We start from the raw sequence: 24725 nt of genomic DNA, 5'->3' as shown, positions 1-24725 counted from the left end.
TTGATCCTTTTATAATCTTTGAAAAAGTGTTACGTCTGGTTTTGTGAAGAGAAGTGATTTCCTTCTTGCTTAAAAATATAGGTAGTGACATTAATTTTGCAGCTTACAACGATTTCACGCCACAGAAGAAGAATCAGATTTAACAAGTGAAAACCTTCCAAACAAATAGCTGTTTCAGAGCTCAGAGGGTTTTTATTAAGAAGAATCAAACCAATGTGGTGCTTGTAGACTTGGACATCTCAACAGTCAATCCATCCAGCTGGGGTTTGTGGTTCATAGCCTGTTTTTGTAGCTCCAATGATTCACAAAAAATAGATGCATGTAAAAATGTTATGTATGCTATCTGTCCTGTCAATCGTATTTATCTCTGATATCACAATTATTTGAAGTCAGCAAGTCCAGGATATGTTACAAATAATGATTTATGTCATGCATCGTGCCCAGTTTAATTCCACATGATGACACATGGTGTAATCACAGGTTTTTATATCGGTTGGAATTGGAATTGCAGTGTTTTCACAGTGCGAGTTCCTCAGTATGTACGTTCTATTAGTTGTTTCCAACCAAGAAAATGTGTTCCATCTAGACTAGATAACTGTAATTCTTTATTATCAGGATGCCCCAGGAAGTCTGTAAAAAGCCTCCAGTTGGTCCAAAATGCCGCAGCACGAGTGCTGACAGGAACTAGAAGGAGATATCATATTACTCCTGTCTTAGCTTCTCTGCATTGACTCCCTGTAAAATTCAGAATAGAATTCAAGATCCTGATCCTCACATTTAAAGCCCTTAACCATCAACCCCCTTCATTTATCAAAGAGCTTATAACACCGTATTATCCAAAGAGATCACTTCATTCCCAAAACACAGGCTCTGTCTTGGTTCCAAGAGCATTCAGCTACCAGGCTCCTCTCCTGTGGAACCAGCTCCCACTCTCTGTTCGGGAGGCAGACACCGTCCCTGCGGGATCAGGTGAGTCCTGAACTCCCATCATCAGCTGAGCACTTCTCTCTGTCTTTCTGTTGACCTTCTATGTAAAGTGCCTTGAGATAATGTATATTATGATTTGGTGCTATACAAATAAAGGCAGCAAGACCACTTATCCTCACAATGTCCACTTGCAAGGATGAGTGGTTTTGAAAAGAAGTGTCTGAACACGTGGAAGGAGAAAAATGTCAGTTGAATGACGCATGATTGGAGTTCATATGGTTTAGTTTCCACTCTGACTTTGTTTGTCCAGATGTTCATTACATTTTCAGATTGTAAATAAGCTCATGTCTCCCCTCTTTTGTTCTGTCCTGAGCCTGGTTGGGACAAACTCAGACACACACACACACACACACACACACACACAGAGGTGTTAAATATTGTCCCTCATTGTTGTGCTGTATATCTTGTGACTGCTGCTATAATCTCGACAGTCTCCCTCTCTAGTCTTGGATACATCCTCTGGTACCAGGGTTGCATAACTCTGAGGGTGGACGAGCTGGAGGAACCTGCGGCATGGGCGAGGTTTGAGTTAAGGAATGGTGGGGGGGGTGAACTTTGTGATACTCAACATGCATTTCGACAGTTTGTCACCTATTTGGGGTGTATCGCCCTTTGAAAATGTCATCAGTAAGATTAATTCCTGTCCAGGCTGTGATTTGTTTTCAAATCATTCTAATAATGTTTCAGGCACTGCAGTGGGCCTCCACCAGATACCGCCGTGCTGCTGATTCCTCACAGGTCGACCTTTCGGGAGATTTGAACAAAGACTCCCGGCTGTACTCGGCTCAAAGTTCAAGACTCGTGGAGACAAAGCTTATCCTGTCCTGACTCCTACATTATTGACCAGTCTCTGTTTAAATCATTTTACTGATGCTTGTACTTTGATTTGTTCCTATTTCTCTGCATATTTTGTAAAATGTAATTTAGCAACTGCTCTCATCTTGTTTCAGTGAATGACTTTAGTAATGTATATATACAGCCTACTTCCACACACAAGTAATCTTACAATTATTTGTATACCTTTGCTTTTATTATTGGCTGTGTATTTGCTGTACTGTGTAGCACAATTGGTATGATATCAGATCTCTGGTCTCCATTAGCATTTTCCATAGTAACTGAACGTAAACTACAACACTGCATAAACTTGTGTTTCCAATATTACAACGATCAGTTATCACGTGGTCATCACATGGCCTCTCGTTACAGTGCGAGTTAAATGTCGAACTTCCCTCCGCGTTTCCCGCCGGACCGCTTATCTGCGGGGACTTCCTGTCCCACCCACATTCTCGTGTCGCTTCCGGGTGGCCACACAAGACCAGCAGCGAGTTGTCGTTATCTCCGCGCTGTCAACAAAAGTTACCGAACGGCCCAGCTCCCGCCACACATTCAGCGAAAAGACATGCATATCAAAACAGGTGAGTTTGTGCAACTTTCGCGACGCGTTCGACGGGACTCCGCCACTTTGTCGGGCGGTGAATCCGCTGCCTCGCCGCGGTGCTAGCTGCCCCCGCTAGCGGCGTCGATAGCTGCCCGCTCGCCGCTTTGAATGGGGGGTTACGAAACTTTGGCTCGGGCTAACATGCTAACTAGCGTCGAATGTCTTCATGTGGGCAAAATGGAAGCGTCCCCTCGTCGACGCTCGCCCTGGTCGTCGAGTAGTCGTCGAACAACGCGACTCTTGTTTGTAACGACATATGAGCGAGAGCATTGACTTTGACTCGACGCACAATGACGCTGCTAATTAAAGTTTGCTAACACCGGTGTCGGCTGCCAGCCCCGCCGCCTCCACGCCAACCAGAAGCTAACCTAGCTAGTAGCTCCTCTGACCAGGGACCGTGGAACCTGGACACAGTCTCTACACATTTCTGCCGATGTGTAAAAACTGTCTTTTTGTCCCAGTCCACTTCGTAACCAAACTATTTCCACCAGCTGATCATCCGCGTTAGTGACGAACTTTCATGTGTGGCTGACACATGAAACTGAAGTTAAATGTATTCTTTGTTTCAGTAACATAAGCGTGTGTATATATGTATGTATATATATATATTTCATACATTCACAACCATTGTTTTTCATTATAGCAAGAATAATGGATTTATAACATTTCTTTAGTATTTTCCGATATTTAGTTGTGATGTCATTTATATTCTTAACATTATGAAAGAGATTCGGCTTAGTGTGTGTTCACATACAATGATTACACACGTAACGAACAAAAACACCCAAATTATAGTGTGTGAATATAAGAAATGTACATGCATGTCTAATGGTTTCAATGCATCTCTGTCAGAATTATGTTCAGTAAAAATAAATCCTCTCATTTAAAATCTATTGAAAGTCTGTGTTTATCTAAATAACCTTTAAACCTGTGTGTGTGTGTGTGTGAGAAATATAAAAAACAAACCCCATCTCATTTAAGAAGTAAAATAACAGTGATTTTAAAAGTGATTTTGAGCTGTTGCTAAGTTCTTAAGTAATTGTTTTTAAGCATTGCAGCAGTCAACTGCACAACTTGGCAAACATCAACATATGGAACCACCTTTGTCAACTGTAGTGGTGAAGTCACCCGGTGTCATCTGCATCTGCTGTGTGTTAGTGAGAAGCAGTCAGTGTAAAGATCCTTAATGGACTCAAGCCAAGTGAAGTATCATGTAGTGTGAGACACCTGTTGGTTTACACACAGTGTCCTCCTCTCTGTTGTTTTGGCAACAGACCCGAGCGTGACAGTGATTTCTTAAAGCTCAACTTAAAGGGATAGTTTATGGAAAAATGAAAATTCACTCATTATCTCCACCAATGGAGAGGTGGGTGAAGTGTTTGGCTGAAACACTGTTCACCCATGAAACGTAGTGTTTTGTGGACTTAAAGCGACCCCTTCTTTAGAAGCAATAAACAGAAAAAACACAACATGCGTCCTTATTGTTTGTGTGGTGTCATCCAAACTCAACTGGAAACGAAGTAATCTACACTGTTTTTAGCCTAAATGTCATGAGACACAAGCCGTTTGGAGGCACGTTGTGTTGTTTGTCTGGACTTACTTGCTTCTCCCACTTCACCCACCCCTCCATTGGCATAGTGGTGTGTGATTTGTTGTCTAAAAATGCTTGAACACATTACCTCTGTGATGTGTATATTGTTTGACAACAGCTGATTTCTGACCAACACGTTAACTCCTGTGTTTCAGGTACATGGGAAGCCAACAACACTGTGTGTGAGTCCGATACCCTGTGTGATCCAGCCGTCCTCGTTTCAGCCACTAACTCTGAACCACATATTCGAAATCGCCGTCTGTCCCCCGGCTCAGGAAACTGCGGAGGTGGTGGGGGCGGTTGCATCTCTGGAGGTGACCAGCAGCCCCGGCAGCTTTCGCCCGATCACACGCACGGCTTCACCTTCCGAAGGGAAAAGGAGCGGAAGGGTCAGCAGCACAAAGGCCGCAGCCTCCGCAGGGAAAGTCAGAAGGGAGTCAGAGTAGGCGAACGGCCTCAAAAGGTTAACCAAAAGGAGAGGTGGGTGGAGAACAGTCTGTCGCTGCTCAAACCCCCACCTGCCTTCCCCGTGCAGGACAGCCCTGCAAAGCTGCAGCCTGCTGTCAGCTACGCTTCCAAGGTGAAAGCGGGAGCAGTAAGCGGCGCGCTGGAGGACGATCGCCCCCTCATCGGTGTTCTACTACAGAACCAGTGGGGTCTCAGTTTCATCAGCGAAGCGAGGCCCGTCACAGAGGGCTCCAGCCCTTGCCCTGCTGCCAACGCCCTCCCACCTCAACCCATAGACGCTAAACAGTCAGAAGAGCTCCAGTTTGACACAGACATCATAGTCCAGGCCCCTGACGAAACACCAGTTCCAGTCACTACCTCCGTCACCCCAAACACACGCCCAGAGGCGAAGGAGAGCAACGGGAAGCTGCTGCTAAGCTGTCGCCATCTAGTGGAGGCTTTGAACTATCACAATAGAGGTAAGCATTAAGAGTAGCTTTGCAAACACAGCGAAAATTGTCCTGAATGCATAAGAATCTTCTAATAATGAATGTTTGTATTCTCCTCAGAATGGAATTCCATGTGCAACAGACAGAAAAAAGGTAATGTGCAATATTTATATTCCTAATGTATATTCTCCACTCACGTGCAATCACTGTGATTTATCTGGTATCTTTGTATATTGTTTAAAATTCTCTTTATATACATATATATACTAGGGGTGTAAGGATTCATTTTAACTTCGATTCCTATCATGATTTGTGGTTGTTAATATGATTCAAGGACGATATTGGCTCATTCTGAACAATAGGATCCGAAACGATACAGTGACTTGAAATCGATTCAGTAACTTTTTAGCCAAAAATTCAACCTGTGTGACTGGATACTGGACAGTGCAGGTGAAGTTTCCTAGATTCCTGTTGTTTCTTGTAAGGGAATCAGGTATAAATTATGGATATAAAAAAACAAGTAAACAACAATTAATCGCAAATGCATTCATATTTTATTTGAATAAAGTGCAACCAACACTTTAGTTTGAATTAACAGGAAGTTAACCTTTTCTGCTCTCATTTTCAATAAAAATACAGTAAGTGCAACCAACATTTCAACAGTAGGTTTACCTGCTACTTCTGCTTTTCAACATAAAAATATTACAATATTAATACCACTTGCCGTGGTACTTTACTTGACTTTTACATATCCTACAAACAGAGAGCGGCTTATTTTGAACATCTGTCTTTGCAAAAGTCAAAGTGTTTCCAAACACTGGACCGCAATGTTGGCTTGATAATTTCTCACTCGCCGGCTTCTCCTCTGCCATCTGCAATGTTTTGATATTTGCGCTGCTGCCGGCGCGTGGCGATGACGTCACAGATAGACAGACTGAATCGAGTAAAGTTTCACGCAGTTCATTAAAATTGGAAAAAAAACCACATCCATATAAAGTCTGACGTGCTTTCATCCAATGTGTTATTTCCTAGTATCGATTGATTACCTTTTAAAACAATGATAGATCGATATGTCGTCCGGAAGGCCAACTTGCTGAGCACAGATCGATGTAGTTGGATCGTAGGAATATAAATCGATGTAGTAGATGGATTGTTACACACCTAATATATACATATGTGTATTTGTATTCTTATTTTAATTTCTATATGTCTCTATCCTAATGCTCTTCTGCTGCTGTAATGTTGCAATTTCCCCAGTGTGGGATTAATAAAGTCCATCCTATCTGATAAAGTCCATCCTATCTTAGAATGATTTCTCAGATAAAACAAATTGCTGTGACATTGATTTGAGTTGCTTAGAAGTATCAAAACATATCATGGCAGTATTTAGTAGCCTTGTTTTGTCTAATGATTACATGGAAAGGTCCAATTCTAGAATGAGTTAGTCACCACACCAAGAAAAAGTATTGGGACATTCATGATGCCCAACCAATGTTAGTGTGTGTGAGGATGTTTAGTGAATATTCTAAGTCAACTGCTTTGCTTGTTCAGTCTGTTGGTGTTTTCCTCATTAACTTAGCAGCTGGTGTAAAATAACAGATGGTTTTATCTGCTACAACATGCGTTTGTCAGCATCTGGTATAACAACAATATTTTCTTTGCCGCATGTCAATAACAGTGCTGACTTGATAGTTGTGTAGTCTGTAATACAAATAATTTAAAAGCCTGCAGTTGTTTTGTGGACAGTTAATGAAGTTGTAACAATGAGTCAGTCAAGTGTTATCAGCTCATCCTGATTGTGTATTATTGCCATTTACATCTTGCCCTTTGTTTTTTCAGATCCTAATAGGATTGTGTGGTACAAGGAAACCCAGGAGCACCCAGCCTAGCAGTGTGAGGAACCCAAAGCAGACCCAGACACACGCCTACATGCACATGAAAACATGGACAAGTTTGTGAGTCCTGTACACACACTGCACTCAGGTTGATGTCTTCACGCAAAGCCACACTGAGACACTTTGAACTAACTCCTCTGAGACCTTGCAGCAATGGACTTTTTTAATGCCTTACAGAGAGCCTGCCTTAATTAATCACATGTTTTCATTCTCATGACCATTTTTAGCTTGTATGTGTAGAGCTGGTGTTTTGTCCTTGAATCTCTGAGGAGGTCTAACTTAATTTGTCTCCCATCCTGAAAGCTGCAGTTTTATCAAACTTTTTCTTTCCTCTGTAAAAGCGAGTGGTCAATCAAGCACTTTGTGGAGAAAAAAAAATCTGTTGTTACTAATCCCTTTGTGATCTCACGAGAGTGATTTACACCCATCCTCAATTTTGAACAGAAAGTGTTGTATGTGCAGATGACTTGTTTATCTGTGTCTTCAGTTTACAGAGGAGTGTAGTCAATGGCACAGTAAGAGTTCACCCTTTACCCCTGTCAGATGTTAATGCTGTGTCCCTTTGTTTTTATTTGGTTCCCTAATTGGGTGAATGTTCCTCATGAATCCATTAAAGATGTCACCATGTTGATTTTTGAAAAGAAAATTTATTGAATAAAGAATTTACACTGGAGAAGGGGGAAAAATGTAAATGTATGGTAATGCTCAATAAAATGGATAAATGTGATTTATTGTTGTTGTAGTCATTGTAAGCCTCAGGATCGCCATGTCACATCCACTTCATCTGTGCGGTATCTACAAAGAAGAATACACAGAGTTCAGGTCAAAGCGAGGTAGGCAGGGAGATGGGTAGGTAGGGAGGTAGTTGGTAAGTAAGTAGTGAGATAGGGTGGTAGGAAAGTAGGGAGATAGGTAGAGCAGTAGGTAGGGAGGGAGGTAGGTAGGGAGCTAGGGTGGTAGTTGGTAGGTAGAGAGGGAGGGAGGTAGGTAGGGAGATAGGTAGGGAGCTAGGGTGGTAGGTAGGGAGAGAGATAGATAGATAGGGTGGTAGGAAGGGAGCTAGGGTGGTAGTTGGTAGGTAGGGAGATAGGGCGGTAGGTAAGTAGGGAGATAGGGAGGTAGGTAGGGTGGTGGTAGGTAGGTAGAGAGGGAGGGAGGTAGGTAGGGTGGTAGGTAGAGAGGGAGAGAGATAGGGCGGTAGGTAAGTAGGGAGGGAGGGAGGTAGTTGGTAGGGAGCTGGGGTGGTAGTAGGTAGGGAGAGAGATAGATAGGGAGGTAGGTAGGTAGGGAGCTAGAGTGGTAGTTGGTTGGTAGGTAGGTAGGGAGACAGGGCGGTAGGTAGGGAGATTGATAGGGAGGTAGGTAAGTAGGTAGGTAGAGAGAGGGAGAGAGATAGGGAGGGAGGTAGTTGGTAGGTAGGTAGGGAGGGTGGTAGTTGGTAGGTAGTTAGGGAGATAGGAAGGGAGGTAGGGTGGTAGTTGGTAGGTAGAGAGGGAGAGAGATAGATAGGGAGATAGGGCGGTAGGTAAGTAGGGAGAGAGGGAGGGAGGTAGGTAGGGAGGTAGTTGGTAAGTAGGTAGGGAGCTAGGGTGGTAGTTGGTAGGTAGGAAGGTAGGGAGGGAGGGAGGTAGGTAGGGAGATAGGTAGGGGCATGGGTGGTAGTTGGTAGGTAGGTAGGGAGATATAGTGGTAGGTAGGAAGGGAGGTACTTGGTAGGTAGGGAGCTAGGGTGGTAGATATATGTCGTCTGAAATATGATTAAAAAAGTCATAGGTTAGCATGTCGTCTGAGGTAGGGTGGTAGGTAGGTAGGGAGATAGGGCGGTAGGGAGGTAGGTAGAGAGGGAGGGAGGTAGGTAGGTAGGGAGCTAGGGTGGTAGGTAGGTAGGTAGGTACAGAGGGAGAGAGATAGATAGGGCGGTAGGTAGGGAGATAGGGCGGTAGGTAAGTAGGGAGATAGGGAGGGAGGTATGGAGGGAGGGAAGGAGGTAGTTGGTAGGGAGCTAGAGTGGTAGTTGGTAGGTAGGTAGGTAGAGAGGGAGAGAGATAGCGCACTGGAGGACGATCGCCCCCTCATCGGTGTTCTACTACAGAACCAGTGGGGTCTCAGTTTCATCAGCGAAGCGAGGCCCGTCACAGAGGGCTCCAGCCCTTGCCCTGCTGCCAACGCCCTCCCACCTCAACCCATAGACGCTAAACAGTCAGAAGAGCTCCAGTTTGACACAGACATCATAGTCCAGGCCCCTGACGAAACACCAGTTCCAGTCACTACCTCCGTCACCCCAAACACACGCCCAGAGGCGAAGGAGAGCAACGGGAAGCTGCTGCTAAGCTGTCGCCATCTAGTGGAGGCTTTGAACTATCACAATAGAGGTAAGCATTAAGAGTAGCTTTGCAAACACAGCGAAAATTGTCCTGAATGCATATGAATCTTCTAATAATGAATGTTTGTATTCTCCTCAGAATGGAATTCCATGTGCAACAGACAGAAAAAAGGTAATGTGCAATATTTATATTCCTAATGTATATTCTCCACTCACGTGCAATCACTGTGATTTATCTGGTATCTTTGTATATTGTTTAAAATTCTCTTTATATACATATATATACTAGGGGTGTAACGATTCATTTTAACTTCGATTCCTATCATGATTTGTGGTTGTTAATATGATTCAAGGACGATATTGGCTCATTCTGAACGATAGGATCCGAAACGATACAGTGACTTGAAATCGATTCAGTAACTTTTTAGCCAAAAATTCAACCTGTGTGACTGGATACTGGACAGTGCAGGTGAAGTTTCCTAGATTCCTGTTGTTTCTTGTAAGGGAATCAGGTATAAATTATGGATATAAAAAAACAAGTAAACAACAATTAATCGCAAATGCATTCACATTTTATTTGAATAAAGTGCAACCAACACTTTAGTTTGAATTAACAGGAAGTTAACCTTTTCTGCTCTCATTTTCAATAAAAATACAGTAAGTGCAACCAACATTTCAACAGTAGGTTTACCTGCTACTTCTGCTTTTCAACATAAAAATATTACAATATTAATACCACTTGCCGTGGTACTTTACTTGACCTTTACATATCCTACAAACAGAGAGCGGCTTATTTTGAACATCTGTCTTTGCAAAAGTCAAAGTGTTTCCAAACACTGGACCGTAATGTTGGCTTGATAATTTCTCACTCGCCGGCTTCTCCTCTGCCATCTGCAATGTTTTGATATTTGCGCTGCTGCCGGCGCGTGGCGATGACGTCACAGATAGACAGACTGAATCGAGTAAAGTTTCACGCCATTCATTAAAAGTGGAAAAAAAAACACATCCATATAAAGTCTGACGTGCTTTCATCCAATGCGTTATTTCCTAGTATCGATTGATTACCTTTTAAAACAATGATAGATCGATATGTCGTCCGGAAGGCCAACTTGCTGAGCAGAGATCGATGTAGTTGGATCGTAGGAATATAAATCGATGTAGTAGATGAATCGTTACACACCTAAGATATACATATGTGTGTTTGTATTCTTATTTTAATTTCTATATGTCTCTATCCTAATGCTCTTCTGCTGCTGTAATGTTGCAATTTCCCCAGTGTGGGATTAATAAAGTCCATCCTATCTTATCTTAAAATGATTTCTCAGATAAAACAAATTGCTGTGACATTGATTTGAGTTGCTTAGAAGTATCAAAACATATCATGGCAGTATTTAGTCGCCTTGTTTTGTCTAATGATTACATGGAAAGGTCCAATTCTAGAATGAGTTAGTCACCACACCAAGAAAAAGTATTGGGACATTCATGATGCCCAACCAATGTTAGTGTGTGTGAGGATGTTTAGTGAATATTCTAAGTCAACTGCTTTGCTTGTTCAGTCTGTTGGTGTTTTCCTCATTAACTTAGCAGCTGGTGTTGTAAAATAACAGATGGTTTTATCTGCTACAACATGCGTTTGTCAGCATCTGGTATAACAACAATATTTTCTTTGCCGCATGTCAATAACAGTGCTGACTTGATAGTTGTGTAGTCTGTAATACAAATAATTTAAAAGCCAGCAGTTGTTTTGTGGACAGTTAATGAAGTTGTAACAATGAGTCAGTCAAGTGTTATCAGCTCATCCTGATTGTGTATTATTGCCATTTACATCTTGCCCTTTGTTTTTTCAGATCCTAATAGGATTGTGTGGTACAAGGAAACCCAGGAGCACCCAGCCTAGCAGTGTGAGGAACCCAAAGCAGACCCAGACACACGCCTACATGCACATGAAAACATGGACAAGTTTGTGAGTCCTGTACACACACTGCACTCAGGTTGATTTCTTCAGGGTGGTAGGGTAGGGAGGTAGGTAGGGAGAGAGACAGATAGGTAGTAGGGAGATATGGCGGTAGGTAAGTAGGGAGATAGGGCGGTAGATATATGTCGTCTGAAATATGATAAAAAAGTCATAGGTTAGTATGTCGTCCAAAATCAGCTAAAAAAGTCATAGGTTAGTATGTTGTCTGAAATATGATAAATAAGTCATAGGTTAGCATGTCGTCTGAAATATGATAAAAAAAGTCATAGGTTAGTATGTCTTTTTAAATATGATAAAAAAGTCAACGGTTAGCATGTCGTCCAAAATCACCTTAAAAAGTCATAGGTTAGTATGTCGTTCAAAATCACCTAAAAAAGTCATAGGTTAGCATGTCGTCTGAAATATGATAAAAAAGTCATAGGTTAGCATGTCGTCTGAAATATGATAAAAAAGTCATAGGTTAGTATGTCTTTTTAAATATGATAAAAAAGTCATAGGTTAGTATGTCGTCTGAAATATGATAAAAAAGTCATAGGTTAGTATGTCGTCTGAAATATGATAAAAAAGTCATAGGTTAGCATGTCTTTTTAAATATGATAAAAAAGTCATAGGTTAGTATGTCGTCTGAAATATGATAAAAAAGTCATAGGTTAGCATGTCGTCCAAAATCACCTAAAAAAGTCATAGGTTAGCATGTCGTCTGAAATATGATAAAAAAAGTCATAAATTAGTATGTCGTCCAAAATCACCTTAAAAAGTCATAGGTTAGTATGTCGTTCAAAATCACCTAAATAAAGTCATAGGTTAGTATGTCGTCCAAAATCACCTAAAAAAGTCATAGGTTAGTATGTCGTCCAAAATCACCTAAAAAAGTCATAGGTTAGCATGTCGTCTGAAATATGATAAAAAAGTCATAGGTTAGTATATCGTCTGAAATATGATAAAAAAGTCATAGGTTAGTATGTCGTCCAAAATCACCTAAATAAAGTCATAGGTTAGTATGTTGTCCAAAATCACCTAAAAAAGTCATAGGTTAGCATGTCGTCTGAAATATGATAAAAAAGTCATAGGTTAGCATGTCGTCCGAAATATGATAAAAAAGTCATAGGTTAGTATGTCGTCTGAAATATGATAATAAAGTCATAGGTGAGCATTATTTTAATTTCTATATGTCTCTATCCTAATGCTCTTCTGCTGCTGTAATGTTGCAATTTCCCCAGTGTGGGATTAATAAAGTCTATCTTATCTTAAAATGATTTCTCAGATAAAACAAATTGCTGTGACATTGATTTGAGTTGCTTAGAAGTATCAAAACATATCATGGCAGTATTTAGTAGCCTTGTTTTGTCTAATGATTACATGGAAAGGTCCAATTCTAGAATGAGTTAGTCACCACACCAAGAAAAAGTATTGGGACATTCATGATGCCCAACCAATGTTAGTGTGTGTGAGGATGTTTAGTGAATATTCAGTCAACTGCTTTGCTTGTTCAGTCTGTTGGTGTTTTCCTCATTAACTTAGCAGCTGGTGTTGTAAAATAACAGATGGTTTTATCTGCTACAACATGCGTTTGTCAGCATCTGGTATAACAACAATATTTTCTTTGCCGCATGTCAATAACAGTGCTGACTTGATAGTTGTGTAGTCTGTAATACAAATAATTTAAAAGCCAGCAGTTGTTTTGTGGACAGTTAATGAAGTTGTAACAATGAGTCAGTCAAGTGTTATCAGCTCATCCTGATTGTGTATTATTGCCATTTACATCTTGCCCTTTGTTTTTTCAGATCCTAATAGGATTGTGTGGTACAAGGAAACCCAGGAGCACCCAGCCTAGCAGTGTGAGGAACCCAAAGCAGACCCAGACACACGCCTACATGCACATGAAAACGTGGACAAGTTTGTGAGTACTGTACACACACTGCACTCAGGTTGATTTCTTCACGCAAAGCCACACTGAGACACTTTGTACTCAATGGCACAGTAAGAGTTCACCCTTTACCCCTGTCAGATGTTAATGCGGTGTCCCTTTGTTTTTATTTGGTTCCCTAATTGGGTGAATGTTCCTCATGAATCCATTAAAGATGTCACCATATTGATTTTTGAAAAGAACATTTATTGAATAAAGAATTTACAGGAGAAGGGGGGAAAATGTAAATGTATGGTATTGCTCAGTAAATGTAGTCATTGTAAGCCTCAGGATCGCCATGTCACATCCACTTCATCTGTGCGGTATCTACAAAGAAGAATACACAGAGTTCAGGTCAAAGCGAGGTAGGCAGGGAGATAGGTAGGGAGATAGGGAGGGAGGTAGGTAGTTGGTAGGGAGCTAGGGTGGTAGGTAGGTAGGTAGAGAGGGAGGGAGGTAGGTAGGGTGGTAGTTGGTGGGTAGGTAGGTAGGTAGGTAGAGAGATAGATAGGGAGGTAGGGAGCTAGGGTGGTAGGTAGGTAGGTAGAGAGGGAGAGAGATAGATAGATAGATAGGGCGGTAGGTAGGGAGCTAGGGTGGTAGTTGGTAGGTAGGTAGGGCGGTAGGGAGGGAGGTAGGTAGGGAGATAGGGTGGTAGTTGTTAGGTAGAGAGGGAGATAGAAAGGGAGGTAGGTAGGTAGGTAGGGAGCTAGGGTGGTAGTTGATAGGGTGGTATGTAAGTAGGGAGATAGGGAGGGAGGTAGGGCAGTAGGTAGGGAGGGAGGTAGATAGGGAGAGAGGTAGGTAGGGAGCTAGAGTGGTAGTTGGTAGGTAGAGAGGGAGAGAGTTAGGTAGGGAGGGAGCTAGGGTGGTAGTTGGTAGGTAAAGAGGGAGAGAGTTAGGTAGGTAGGGAGGTAGGTAGGGAGGGAGGGAGCTAGGGTGGTAGTTGGTAGGTAAAGAGGGATAGAGTTAGGTAGGTAGGGAGGGAGGGAGCTAGGGTGGTAGTTGGTAGGTAGGTAAGTAGGGAGGGAGGGAGGGAGGGCATTAGTGAGGGAGGGAGGGCGTTAGGTAGGGAGATAGGGCAGTAGGTAGGGAGCTAGGGTGGTAGTTGGTAGGTAAAGAGGGAGAGAGTTAGGTAGGTAGGGAGGGAGGGAGCTAGGGTGGTAGTTGGTAGGTAGGTAAGTAGGGAGGGAGGGAGGGCGTTAGGTAGGGAGATAGGGAGGGAGCTAGGATGGTAGTTGGTAGGTAGGTAGGTAAAGAGGAAGAGAGTTAGGTAGGTAGGGAGATAGGGTGGTAGTTGGTAGGTAGGTAGGGAGCTAGGGTGGTAGTTGGTAGGTAGGTAAGTAGGGAGAGAGGGAGGGAGGTAGCGTGTTAGGTAGGGTGATAGGGCGGTAGGTAAGTAGGGAGAGAGGGAGGGAGGTAGGGTGTTAGGTAGAGAGGGAGGGTGGTAGGTAGAGAGGGAGAGAGATAGATAGGTAGGTAGGTAGGGAGATAGGGCGGTAGGTAAGTAGGGAGAGAGGGAGGGAGGTGGGGCGTTAGGGAGATAGGGTGGTAGTTGGTAGGTAGGGAGCTAGGGTGGTAGTTGGTAGGTAGGTAGGGCGGTAGGTAGGGAGGGAGGTAGGTAGGGTGGTAGCTGGTAGGTAGGTAAGTAGGGAGAGAGGGAGGGAGGTAGCGTGTTAGGTAGGGAGATAGGGAGGTAGGGAGATAGGGCGGTAGGTAAGTAGGGAGAGAGGGAGGGAGGTAGGGTGTTAGGTAGAGAGATAGGTAAGTAGGGAGATAGGGAGGGAGGTAAGGCGTTAGGTAGGGAGGTAGGGAGGGTGGTAGTAGGTAGGGAGGGAGGGAGGTAGGTAGGGAGCTAGGGTGGTAGTTGGTAAGTAGGTAGGGCGGTAGGTAGGTAGGGAGGGAGGGAGGGAGGTAGGTAGGGAGCTAGGGTGGTAGTTGGTAGGTAGGTAAGTAGGGAGAGAGGGAGGGAGGTAGCGTGTTAGGTAGGGAGATAGGGCGGTAGGTAAGTAGGGAGAGAGGGAGGGAGGTAGGGTGTTAGGTAGAGAGGGAGGGAGGTATGTAAGGTGATAGGTAGGGCGATAGGTAGGGAGATAGGGAGGGAGGTAGTTGGTAGGTAGAGAGGGAGAGAGATAGAGAGGTAGGTAGGGAGATAAGGTGGTAGTTGGTAGGTAGGTAGGGAGATAGGGCGGTAGGGAGGGAGGGAGGTAGATAGGGAGCTAGGGTGGTAGTTGGTAGGGCGGTAGGTAAGTAGGGAGAGAGGGCGGTAGGTAAGTAGGGAGAGAGGGAGGGAGGTAGGTAGGGAGAGAGGGAGGGAGGTAGGTAGGATGGTAGTTGGTAGGTAGAGAGGGAGAGAGATAGGTAGGTAGGGAGATAGGGCGGTAGGTAAGTAGGGAGAGAGGGAGGGAGGTAGGGTGTTAGGTAGAGAGGGAGGGAGGGAGGTAGGTAGGGAGCTAGGGTGGTAGTTGGTAGGTAGGTAGGGAGATAGGGCAGTAGGGAGGGAGGGAGGTAGGTAGGTAGGGAGCTAGGGTGGTAGTTGGTAGGGCGGTAGGTAAGTAGGGAGAGAGGGAGGGAGGTAGGTAGGATGGTAGTTGGTAGGTAGAGAGGGAGAGAGATAGGTAGGTAGGGAGATAGGGCGGTAGGTAAGTAGGGAGAGAGGGAGGGAGGTAGGGTGTTAGGTAGAGAGGGAGGGAGGTAGGTAAGGTGATAGGTAGGGCGATAGGTAGGTAGGGCGATAGGGAGGGAGGTAAGGCGTTAGGTAGGGAGATAGGGAGGGTGGTAGTTGGTAGGTAGAGAGGGAGAGAGATAGATAGGTAGGTAGGGAGATAGGGCGTTAGGTAAGTAGGGAGAGAGGGAGGGAGGTAGGGTGTTAGATAGGGAGGGAGGTAGGGTGGTAGTTGGTAGGTAGAGAGGGAGGGAGGGAGGTAGGTAGGGAGCTAGGGTGGTAGTTGGTAGGTAGGTAGGGAGATAGGGCGGTAGGGAGGTAGGTAGGGAGCTAGGGTGGTAGAGAGATAGGGAGTGAGGTAGTGCGGTAGGTAGGGAGATAGGGCGGTAGGTAGATAGGGAGATAGGGAGGGAGATAAGGCGTTAGGTATGTAGATAGGGAGGGTTGTAGTTGGTAGGTAGGGCGGTAGGTAGGTAGGTAGGGAGGGAGGGAGGTAGGTAGGGAGCTAGGGTGGTAGTTGGTAGGTAGGTAGGGCGGTAGGTAGGGAGGGAGGTAGGTAGGGAGCTAGGGTGGTAGTTGGTAGGTAGGTAAGTAGGGAGAGAGGGAGGGAGGTAGCGTGTTAGGTAGGGAGATAGGGAGGGAGGTAGGTAGGTAGGGATATAGGGCGGTAGGTAAGTAGGGAGAGAGGGAGGGAGGTAGGGTGTTAGGTAGAGAGGGAGGGAGGTAGGTAAGGTGATAGGTAGGGCGATAGGTAAGTAGGGAGATAGGGAGGGAGGTAGTTGGTAGGTAGAGAGGTAGGTAGGGAGATAGGGCGGTAGGTAAGTAGGGAGAGAGGGAGGGAGGTAGGGCGTTAGATAGGGAGGGAGGTAGGGTGGTAGTTGGTAGGTAGAGAGGGAGGGAGGTAGGTAGGGAGCTAGGGTGGTAGTTGGTAGGTAGGTAGGGAGATAGGGCGGTAGGGAGGTAGGTAGGTAGGGAGCTAGGGTGGTAGTTGGTAGGGAGGTAGGGCGGTAGGTAAGTAGGGAGAGAGGGAGGGAGGCAGGTAGGGTGGTAGTTGGTAGGTAGAGAGGGAGAGAGATAGATAGGTAGGTAGGGAGATAGGGCGATAGGTAAGTAGGGAGATAGGGAGGTAGTTGGTAGGTAGGTAGGTAGAGAGGGAGAGAGATAGATAGGGAGGTAGGTAGGTAGGTAGAGAGATAGATAGGGAGGTAGGTAGGTAGGGAGACAGGGTGGTAGGTAGGGAGGGAGGTAGGGTGGTAGTTGGTAGGTAGGTAGAGAGGGAGAGAGGGAGGGAGGTAGAGTGGTAGTTGGTAGGTAGGTAGGGAGCTAGTTAGGGAGCTAGGGTGGTAGTTGGTAGGTAGGTAAGTAGGGAGAGAGGGAGGGAGGTAGCGTGTTAGGTAGGGAGATAGGGAGGGTGGTAGTTGGTAGGTAGAGAGGGAGATAGATAGATAGGTAGGTAGGGAGATAGGGCGGTAGGTAAGTAGGGAGAGAGGGAGGGAGGTAGGGCGTTAGATAGGAAGATAGGGAGGGAGGTAGGGTGGTAGGTAGAGAGGGAGGGAGGTAGGTAGAGAGCTAGGGTGGTAGTTGGTAGGTAGGTAAGTAGGGAGGGAGGGAGGTAGAGAGGGAGGGAGGTAGGTAGAGAGCTAGGGTGGTAGTTGGTAGGTAGGTAGGTAGGTAAAGAGGAAGAGAGTTAGGTAGGTAGGGAGATAGGGCGGTAGGGAGGGAGGGAGCTAGGGTGGTAGTTGGTAGGTAGGTAGGTAGAGAGGGAGGGAGGGAGGTAGGTTGGTAGGGCGGTAGGTAAGTAGGGAGAGAGGGAGGGAGGGAGATAGGGAGGGAGGTAGGTAGGGAGCTAGGGTGGTAGTTGGTAGGTAGGTAGGGAGATAGGGTGGTAGTTGGTAGGGAGGAAAGTAGGGAGAGAGGGAGGGAGGTAGCGTGTTAGGGAGGGAGATAGGGAGGGAGGGAGGGAGATAGGGAGGGAGGGAGGGAGGGTGGTAGGTAGAGAGGGAGGGAGGTAGGTAGAGAGCTAGGGTGGTAGTTGGTAGGTAGGTAAGTAGGGAGGGAGGGAGGTAGGGCGTTAGGTAGGGAGGGAGCTAGGGTGGTAGTTGGTAGGTAGGTAGGTAAAGAGGAAGAGAGTCAGGTAGGTAGGGAGATAGGGCGGTAGGTAGGTAGGGAGGGAGGGAGCTAGGGTGGTAGTTGGTAGGTAGGTAGGTAGGGAGGGAGGGAGGTAGGTTGGTAGGGCGGTAGGTAAGTAGGGAGAGAGGGAGGGAGGGAGATAGGGAGGGAGGTAGGGTGGTAGTTGGTAGGTAGGTAGGTAGGTAGAGAGGGAGGGAGGTAGGTAGGGAGCTAGGGTGGTAGTTGGTAGGTAGGTAGGGAGATAGGGTGGTAGTTTGTAGGTAGGTAGGGCGGTAGGTAGGTAGGTAGGGAGCTAGGGTGGTAGTTGGTAGGGAGGAAAGTAGGGAGAGAGGGAGGGAGGTAGGGTGTTAGGTAGAGAGGGAGGGAGGTAGGTAGGGTGGTAGTTGGTAGGTAGGTAGGTAGAGAGGGAGAGAGATAGGTAGGTAGTGAGATAGGGCGATAGGTAAGTAGGGAGATAGGGCGATAGGTAAGTAGGGAGAGAGGGAGGGAGGTAGGGCGTTAGATAGGGAGGGAGGTAGGGTGGTAGTTGGTAGGTAGAGAGGGAGGGAGGTAGGTAGGGAGCTAGGGTGGTAGTTGGTAGGTAGGTAGGGAGATAGGGCGGTAGGGAGGGAGGTAGGTAGGGAGCTAGGGTGGTAGTTGGTAGGGAGGTAGGGCGGTAGGTAAGTAGGGAGAGAGGGAGGGAGGCAGGTAGGGTGGTAGTTGGTAGGTAGAGAGGGAGAGAGATAGATAGGTAGGTAGGGAGATAGGGCGATAGGTAAGTAGGGAGATAGGGAGGTAGTTGGTAGGTAGGTAGGTAGAGAGGGAGAGAGATAGATAGGGAGGTAGGTAGGTAGGTAGAGAGATAGATAGGGAGGTAGGTAGGTAGGGAGACAGGGTGGTAGGTAGGGAGGGAGGGAGGGAGGTAGTTGGTAGGTAGGTAGAGAGGGAGAGAGGGAGGGAGGTAGAGTGGTAGTTGGTAGGTAGGTAGGGAGCTAGTTAGGGAGCTAGGGTGGTAGTTGGTAGGTAGGTAAGTAGGGAGAGAGGGAGGGAGGTAGCGTGTTAGGTAGGGAGATAGGGAGGGTGGTAGTTGGTAGGTAGAGAGGGAGATAGATAGATAGGTAGGTAGGGAGATAGGGCGGTAGGTAAGTAGGGAGAGAGGGAGGGAGGTAGGGCGTTAGATAGGAAGATAGGGAGGGAGGTAGGGTGGTAGGTAGAGAGGGAGGGAGGTAGGTAGAGAGCTAGGGTGGTAGTTGGTAGGTAGGTAAGTAGGGAGGGAGGGAGGTAGGTAGGGCGTTAGGTAGGGAGGGAGCTAGGGTGGTAGTTGGTAGGTAGGTAGGTAGGTAAAGAGGAAGAGAGTTAGGTAGGTAGGGAGATAGGGCGGTAGGGAGGGAGGGAGCTAGGGTGGTAGTTGGTAGGTAGGTAGGTAGAGAGGGAGGGAGGGAGGTAGGTTGGTAGGGCGGTAGGTAAGTAGGGAGAGAGGGAGGGAGGGAGATAGGGAGGGAGGTAGGTAGGGAGCTAGGGTGGTAGTTGGTAGGTAGGTAGGGAGATAGGGTGGTAGTTGGTAGGGAGGAAAGTAGGGAGAGAGGGAGGGAGGTAGCGTGTTAGGTAGGGAGATAGGGAGGGAGGGAGGGAGATAGGGAGGGAGGGAGGGAGGGAGGGTGGTAGGTAGAGAGGGAGGGAGGTAGGTAGAGAGCTAGGGTGGTAGTTGGTAGGTAGGTAAGTAGGGAGGGAGGGAGGTAGGGCGTTAGGTAGGGAGGGAGCTAGGGTGGTAGTTGGTAGGTAGGTAGGTAAAGAGGAAGAGAGTCAGGTAGGTAGGGAGATAGGGCGGTAGGTAGGTAGGGAGGGAGGGAGCTAGGGTGGTAGTTGGTAGGTAGGTAGGTAGGGAGGGAGGGAGGTAGGTTGGTAGGGCGGTAGGTAAGTAGGGAGAGAGGGAGGGAGGGAGATAGGGAGGGAGGTAGGGTGGTAGTTGGTAGGTAGGTAGGTAGGTAGAGAGGGAGGGAGGTAGGTAGGGAGCTAGGGTGGTAGTTGGTAGGTAGGTAGGGAGATAGGGTGGTAGTTTGTAGGTAGGTAGGTAGGGAGCTAGGGTGGTAGTTGGTAGGGAGGAAAGTAGGGAGAGAGGGAGGGAGGTAGGGTGTTAGGTAGAGAGGGAGGGAGGTAGGTAGGGTGGTAGTTGGTAGGTAGGTAGGTAGAGAGGGAGAGAGATAGGTAGGTAGTGAGATAGGGCGATAGGTAAGTAGGGAGATAGGGCGATAGGTAAGTAGGGAGAGAGGGAGGGAGGTAGGGCGTTAGATAGGGAGGGAGGTAGGGTGGTAGTTGGTAGGTAGAGAGGGAGGGAGGTAGGTAGGGAGCTAGGGTGGTAGTTGGTAGGTAGGTAGGGAGATAGGGCGGTAGGGAGGGAGGTAGGTAGGGAGCTAGGGTGGTAGTTGGTAGGGAGGTAGGGCGGTAGGTAAGTAGGGAGAGAGGGAGGGAGGCAGGTAGGGTGGTAGTTGGTAGGTAGAGAGGGAGAGAGATAGATAGGTAGGTAGGGAGATAGGGCGATAGGTAAGTAGGGAGATAGGGAGGTAGTTGGTAGGTAGGTAGGTAGAGAGGGAGAGAGATAGATAGGGAGGTAGGTAGGTAGGTAGAGAGATAGATAGGGAGGTAGGTAGGTAGGGAGACAGGGTGGTAGGTAGGGAGGGAGGGAGGGAGGTAGTTGGTAGGTAGGTAGAGAGGGAGAGAGGGAGGGAGGTAGAGTGGTAGTTGGTAGGTAGGTAGGGAGCTAGTTAGGGAGCTAGGGTGGTAGTTGGTAGGTAGGTAAGTAGGGAGAGAGGGAGGGAGGTAGCGTGTTAGGTAGGGAGATAGGGAGGGTGGTAGTTGGTAGGTAGAGAGGGAGATAGATAGATAGGTAGGTAGGGAGATAGGGCGGTAGGTAAGTAGGGAGAGAGGGAGGGAGGTAGGGCGTTAGATAGGAAGATAGGGAGGGAGGTAGGGTGGTAGGTAGAGAGGGAGGGAGGTAGGTAGAGAGCTAGGGTGGTAGTTGGTAGGTAGGTAAGTAGGGAGGGAGGGAGGTAGGTAGGGCGTTAGGTAGGGAGGGAGCTAGGGTGGTAGTTGGTAGGTAGGTAGGTAGGTAAAGAGGAAGAGAGTTAGGTAGGTAGGGAGATAGGGCGGTAGGGAGGGAGGGAGCTAGGGTGGTAGTTGGTAGGTAGGTAGGTAGAGAGGGAGGGAGGGAGGTAGGTTGGTAGGGCGGTAGGTAAGTAGGGAGAGAGGGAGGGAGGGAGATAGGGAGGGAGGTAGGTAGGGAGCTAGGGTGGTAGTTGGTAGGTAGGTAGGGAGATAGGGTGGTAGTTGGTAGGGAGGAAAGTAGGGAGAGAGGGAGGGAGGTAGCGTGTTAGGTAGGGAGATAGGGAGGGAGGGAGGGAGATAGGGAGGGAGGGAGGGAGGGAGGGTGGTAGGTAGAGAGGGAGGGAGGTAGGTAGAGAGCTAGGGTGGTAGTTGGTAGGTAGGTAAGTAGGGAGGGAGGGAGGTAGGGCGTTAGGTAGGGAGGGAGCTAGGGTGGTAGTTGGTAGGTAGGTAGGTAAAGAGGAAGAGAGTCAGGTAGGTAGGGAGATAGGGCGGTAGGTAGGTAGGGAGGGAGGGAGCTAGGGTGGTAGTTGGTAGGTAGGTAGGTAGGGAGGGAGGGAGGTAGGTTGGTAGGGCGGTAGGTAAGTAGGGAGAGAGGGAGGGAGGGAGATAGGGAGGGAGGTAGGGTGGTAGTTGGTAGGTAGGTAGGTAGGTAGAGAGGGAGGGAGGTAGGTAGGGAGCTAGGGTGGTAGTTGGTAGGTAGGTAGGGAGATAGGGTGGTAGTTTGTAGGTAGGTAGGTAGGGAGCTAGGGTGGTAGTTGGTAGGGAGGAAAGTAGGGAGAGAGGGAGGGAGGTAGGGTGTTAGGTAGAGAGGGAGGGAGGTAGGTAGGGTGGTAGTTGGTAGGTAGGTAGGTAGAGAGGGAGAGAGATAGGTAGGTAGTGAGATAGGGTGATAGGTAAGTAGGGAGATAGGGCGATAGGTAAGTTGGGAGATCGGGAGGGAGGTAGGGCGTTAGGTAGGGAGACAGGGAGGTAGGGAGGTAGTTGGTAGGTATGTAGGTAGAGAGGGAGAGAGATAGATAGGGAGGTAGGTAGGTAGGTAGGGAGATATAGGGGTAGGTAGGGAGGGAGCTAGGGTGGTAGGTAGGGAGAGAGATAGATAGGTAGTAGGGAGATATGGCGGTAGGTAAGTAGGGAGAGAGGGAGGGAGGGAGATAGGGAGGGAGGTAGGGCGGTAGATATATGTCGTCTGAAATATGATAAAAAAGTCATAGGTTAGTATGTCGTCTGAAATATGATAAAAAAGTCATAGGTTAGTATGTCGTCTGAAATATGATAAAAAAGTCATAGGTTAGCATGTCGTCCAAAATCACCTAAAAAAGTCATAGGTTAGTATGTCGTCCAAAATCACCTAAAAAAGTCATAGGTTAGTATGTCGTCTGAAATATGATAAAAAAGTCAAAGGTTAGTATGTCGTCCAAAATCACCTAAAAAAGTCATAGGTTAGTATGTCGTTCGAAATATGATAAAAAAGTCATAGGTTAGCATGTCGTCTGAAATATGATAAAAAAAAGTCATAGGTTAGCATGTCGTCTGAAATATGATAAAAAAGTCATAGGTTAGTATGTCGTCTGAAATCACCTAAAAAAGTCATAGGTTAGTATGTCGTCTGAAATATGATAAAAAAGTCATAGGTTAGCATGTCGTCCAAAATCACCTAAAAAAGTCATAGGTTAGTATGTCGTCTGAAATATGATAAAAAAGTCATAGGTTAGCATGTCGTCTGAAATATGATAAAAAAGTCATAGGTTAGCATGTCGTTCGAAATATGATAAAAAAAGTCATAGGTTAGTATGTCGTCCGAAATATGATAAAAAAGTCATAGGTTAGTATGTCGTTTGAAATATGATAAAAAAGTCATAGGTTAGCATGTCGTTCGAAATATGATAAAAAAGTCATAGGTTAGTATGTCGTCTGAAATATGATAAAAAAGTCATAGGTTAGTATGTCGTCTGAAATATGATAAAAAAGTCATAGGTTAGTATGTCGTTCGAAATATGATAAAAAAGTCATAGGTTAGCATGTCGTCTGAAATATGATAAAAAAGTCATAGGTTAGCATGTCATCTGAAATATGATAAAAAAGTCATAGGTTAGTATGTCGTTCGAAATATGATAAAAAAGTCATAGGTTAGCATGTCGTCCAAAATCACCTAAAAAAGTCATAGGTTAGCATGTCGTCTGAAATATGATAAAAAAGTCATAGGTTAGCATGTCGTCTGAAATATGATAAAAAAGTCATAGGTTAGCATGTCGTTCGAAATATGATAAAAAAGTCATAGGTTAGCATGTCGTCTGAAATATGATAAAAAAGTCATAGGTTAGCATGTCGTCCAAAATCACCTAAAAAAGTCATAGGTTAGTATGTCGTTCGAAATATGATAAAAAAGTCATAGGTTAGCATGTCGTCTGAAATCACCTAAAAAAGTCATAGGTTAGTATGTCGTTCGAAATATGATAAAAAAGTCATAGGTTAGTATGTCGTTCAAAATATGATAAAAAAGTCATAGGTTAGCATGTCGTCTGAAATATGATAAAAAAAAGTCATAGGTTAGCATGTCGTCTGAAATATGATAAAAAAGTCATAGGTTAGTATGTCGTCTGAAATCACCTAAAAAAGTCATAGGTTAGTATGTCGTCTGAAATATGATAAAAAAGTCATAGGTTAGCATGTCGTCCAAAATCACCTAAAAAAGTCATAGGTTAGCATGTCGTCTGAAATCACCTAAAAAAGTCATAGGTTAGTATGTCGTTCGAAATATGATAAAAAAGTCATAGGTTAGTATGTCGTCTGAAATATGATAAAAAAGTCATAGGTTAGCATGTCGTCTGAAATATGATAAAAAAGTCATAGGTTAGTATGTCGTTCGAAATATGATAAAAAAGTCATAGGTTAGCATGTCGTCTGAAATATGATAAAAAAGTCATAGGTTAGCATGTCATCTGAAATATGATAAAAAAAGTCATAGGTTAGTATGTCGTTCGAAATATGATAAAAAAGTCATAGGTTAGCATGTCGTCAAAAATCACCTAAAAAAGTCATAGGTTAGCATGTCGTCTAAAATATGATAAAAAAGTCATAGGTTAGCATGTCGTTCGAAATATGATAAAAAAGTCATAGGTTAGCATGTCGTTCGAAATATGATAAAAAAGTCATAGGTTAGCATGTCGTCTGAAATCACCTAAAAAAGTCATAGGTTAGTATGTCGTTCGAAATATGATAAAAAAGTCATAGGTTAGTATGTCGTTCGAAATATGATAAAAAAGTCATAGGTTAGCATGTCGTCTGAAATATGATAAAAAAAAGTCATAGGTTAGCATGTCGTCTGAAATATGATAAAAAAGTCATAGGTATGTCGTCTGAAATATGATAAAAAAGTCATAGGTTAGTATGTCGTCTGAAATATGATAAAAAAGTCATAGGTTAGTATGTCGTCCAAAATCACCTAAAAAAGTCATAGGTTAGTATGTCGTCTGAAATATGATAAAAAAGTCATAGGTTAGCATGTCGTCTGAAATATGATAAAAAAGTCATAGGTTAGTATGTCGTCTGAAATCACCTAAAAAAGTCATAGTTAGTATGTCGTTCGAAATATGATAAAAAAAGTCATAGGTTAGTATGTCGTTTGAAATATGATAAAAAAGTCATAGGTTAGCATGTCGTTCGAAATATGATAAAAAAGTCATAGGTTAGTATGTCGTCCGAAATATGATAAAAAAGTCATAGGTTAGTATGTCGTTTGAAATATGATAAAAAAGTCATAGGTTAGCATGTCGTTCGAAATATGATAAAAAAGTCATAGGTTAGTATGTCGTCTGAAATATGATAAAAAAGTCATAGG

The 24725-nt window shown here is 45.3% G+C and overlaps 2 protein-coding genes and 1 long non-coding RNA gene across 4 annotated transcripts in view; 2 read left to right on the top strand and 1 right to left on the bottom strand.

Moving 5' to 3' along the window:
* Positions 1-2222: 2222 nt before the first annotated feature.
* Positions 2223-7534, top strand: LOC138406797 (uncharacterized). The gene is made up of 4 exons (XM_069520082.1): positions 2223-2402; positions 4172-4942; positions 5033-5065; positions 6752-7534. The coding sequence occupies exons 1-4, from the start codon at positions 2387-2389 to the stop codon at positions 6799-6801; spliced, it is 870 nt and encodes a 289-aa protein (XP_069376183.1). The 5' UTR covers positions 2223-2386; the 3' UTR covers positions 6802-7534.
* The window catches only part of osgep (O-sialoglycoprotein endopeptidase), a 39962-nt gene continuing 22671 nt past the window's right edge, over positions 7435-24725 (bottom strand). The window contains exon 12 of one of the 2 annotated variants that reach the window (XM_069520084.1): positions 7435-7602. In XM_069520084.1, coding sequence (XP_069376185.1) covers positions 7563-7602 — 40 coding nt within the window. In that variant the 3' untranslated portion in view covers positions 7435-7562. Of the gene's footprint in view, positions 7603-13197; positions 13339-24725 lie in introns of those variants that run through there. The other variant, XM_069520083.1, reaches the window with a different exon arrangement.
* On the top strand, positions 8847-11141 carry LOC138406799 (uncharacterized). The gene is made up of 3 exons (XR_011240178.1): positions 8847-9179; positions 9270-9302; positions 10978-11141. It is a non-coding gene; the product is annotated as an uncharacterized lncRNA (long non-coding RNA).

The sequence above is a fragment of the Paralichthys olivaceus genome, chromosome 23 (genome assembly GCF_024713975.1).
Source record: "Paralichthys olivaceus isolate ysfri-2021 chromosome 23, ASM2471397v2, whole genome shotgun sequence".
Taxonomy (NCBI): domain Eukaryota; kingdom Metazoa; phylum Chordata; class Actinopteri; order Pleuronectiformes; family Paralichthyidae; genus Paralichthys; species Paralichthys olivaceus.
The sequence above is the reverse complement of the archived record's forward strand: the minus strand, read 5'-3'. Positions and strand labels throughout refer to the sequence as shown.

Coding starts and splice junctions, on each gene's coding strand:
- LOC138406797 (XM_069520082.1), top strand. Junction 4,943..5,032: donor TTTGAACTATCACAATAGAG/GTAAGCATTAAG, acceptor TATTCTCCTCAG/AATGGAATTCCATGTGCAAC. Junction 5,066..6,751: donor GTGCAACAGACAGAAAAAAG/GTAATGTGCAAT, acceptor TTGTTTTTTCAG/ATCCTAATAGGATTGTGTGG.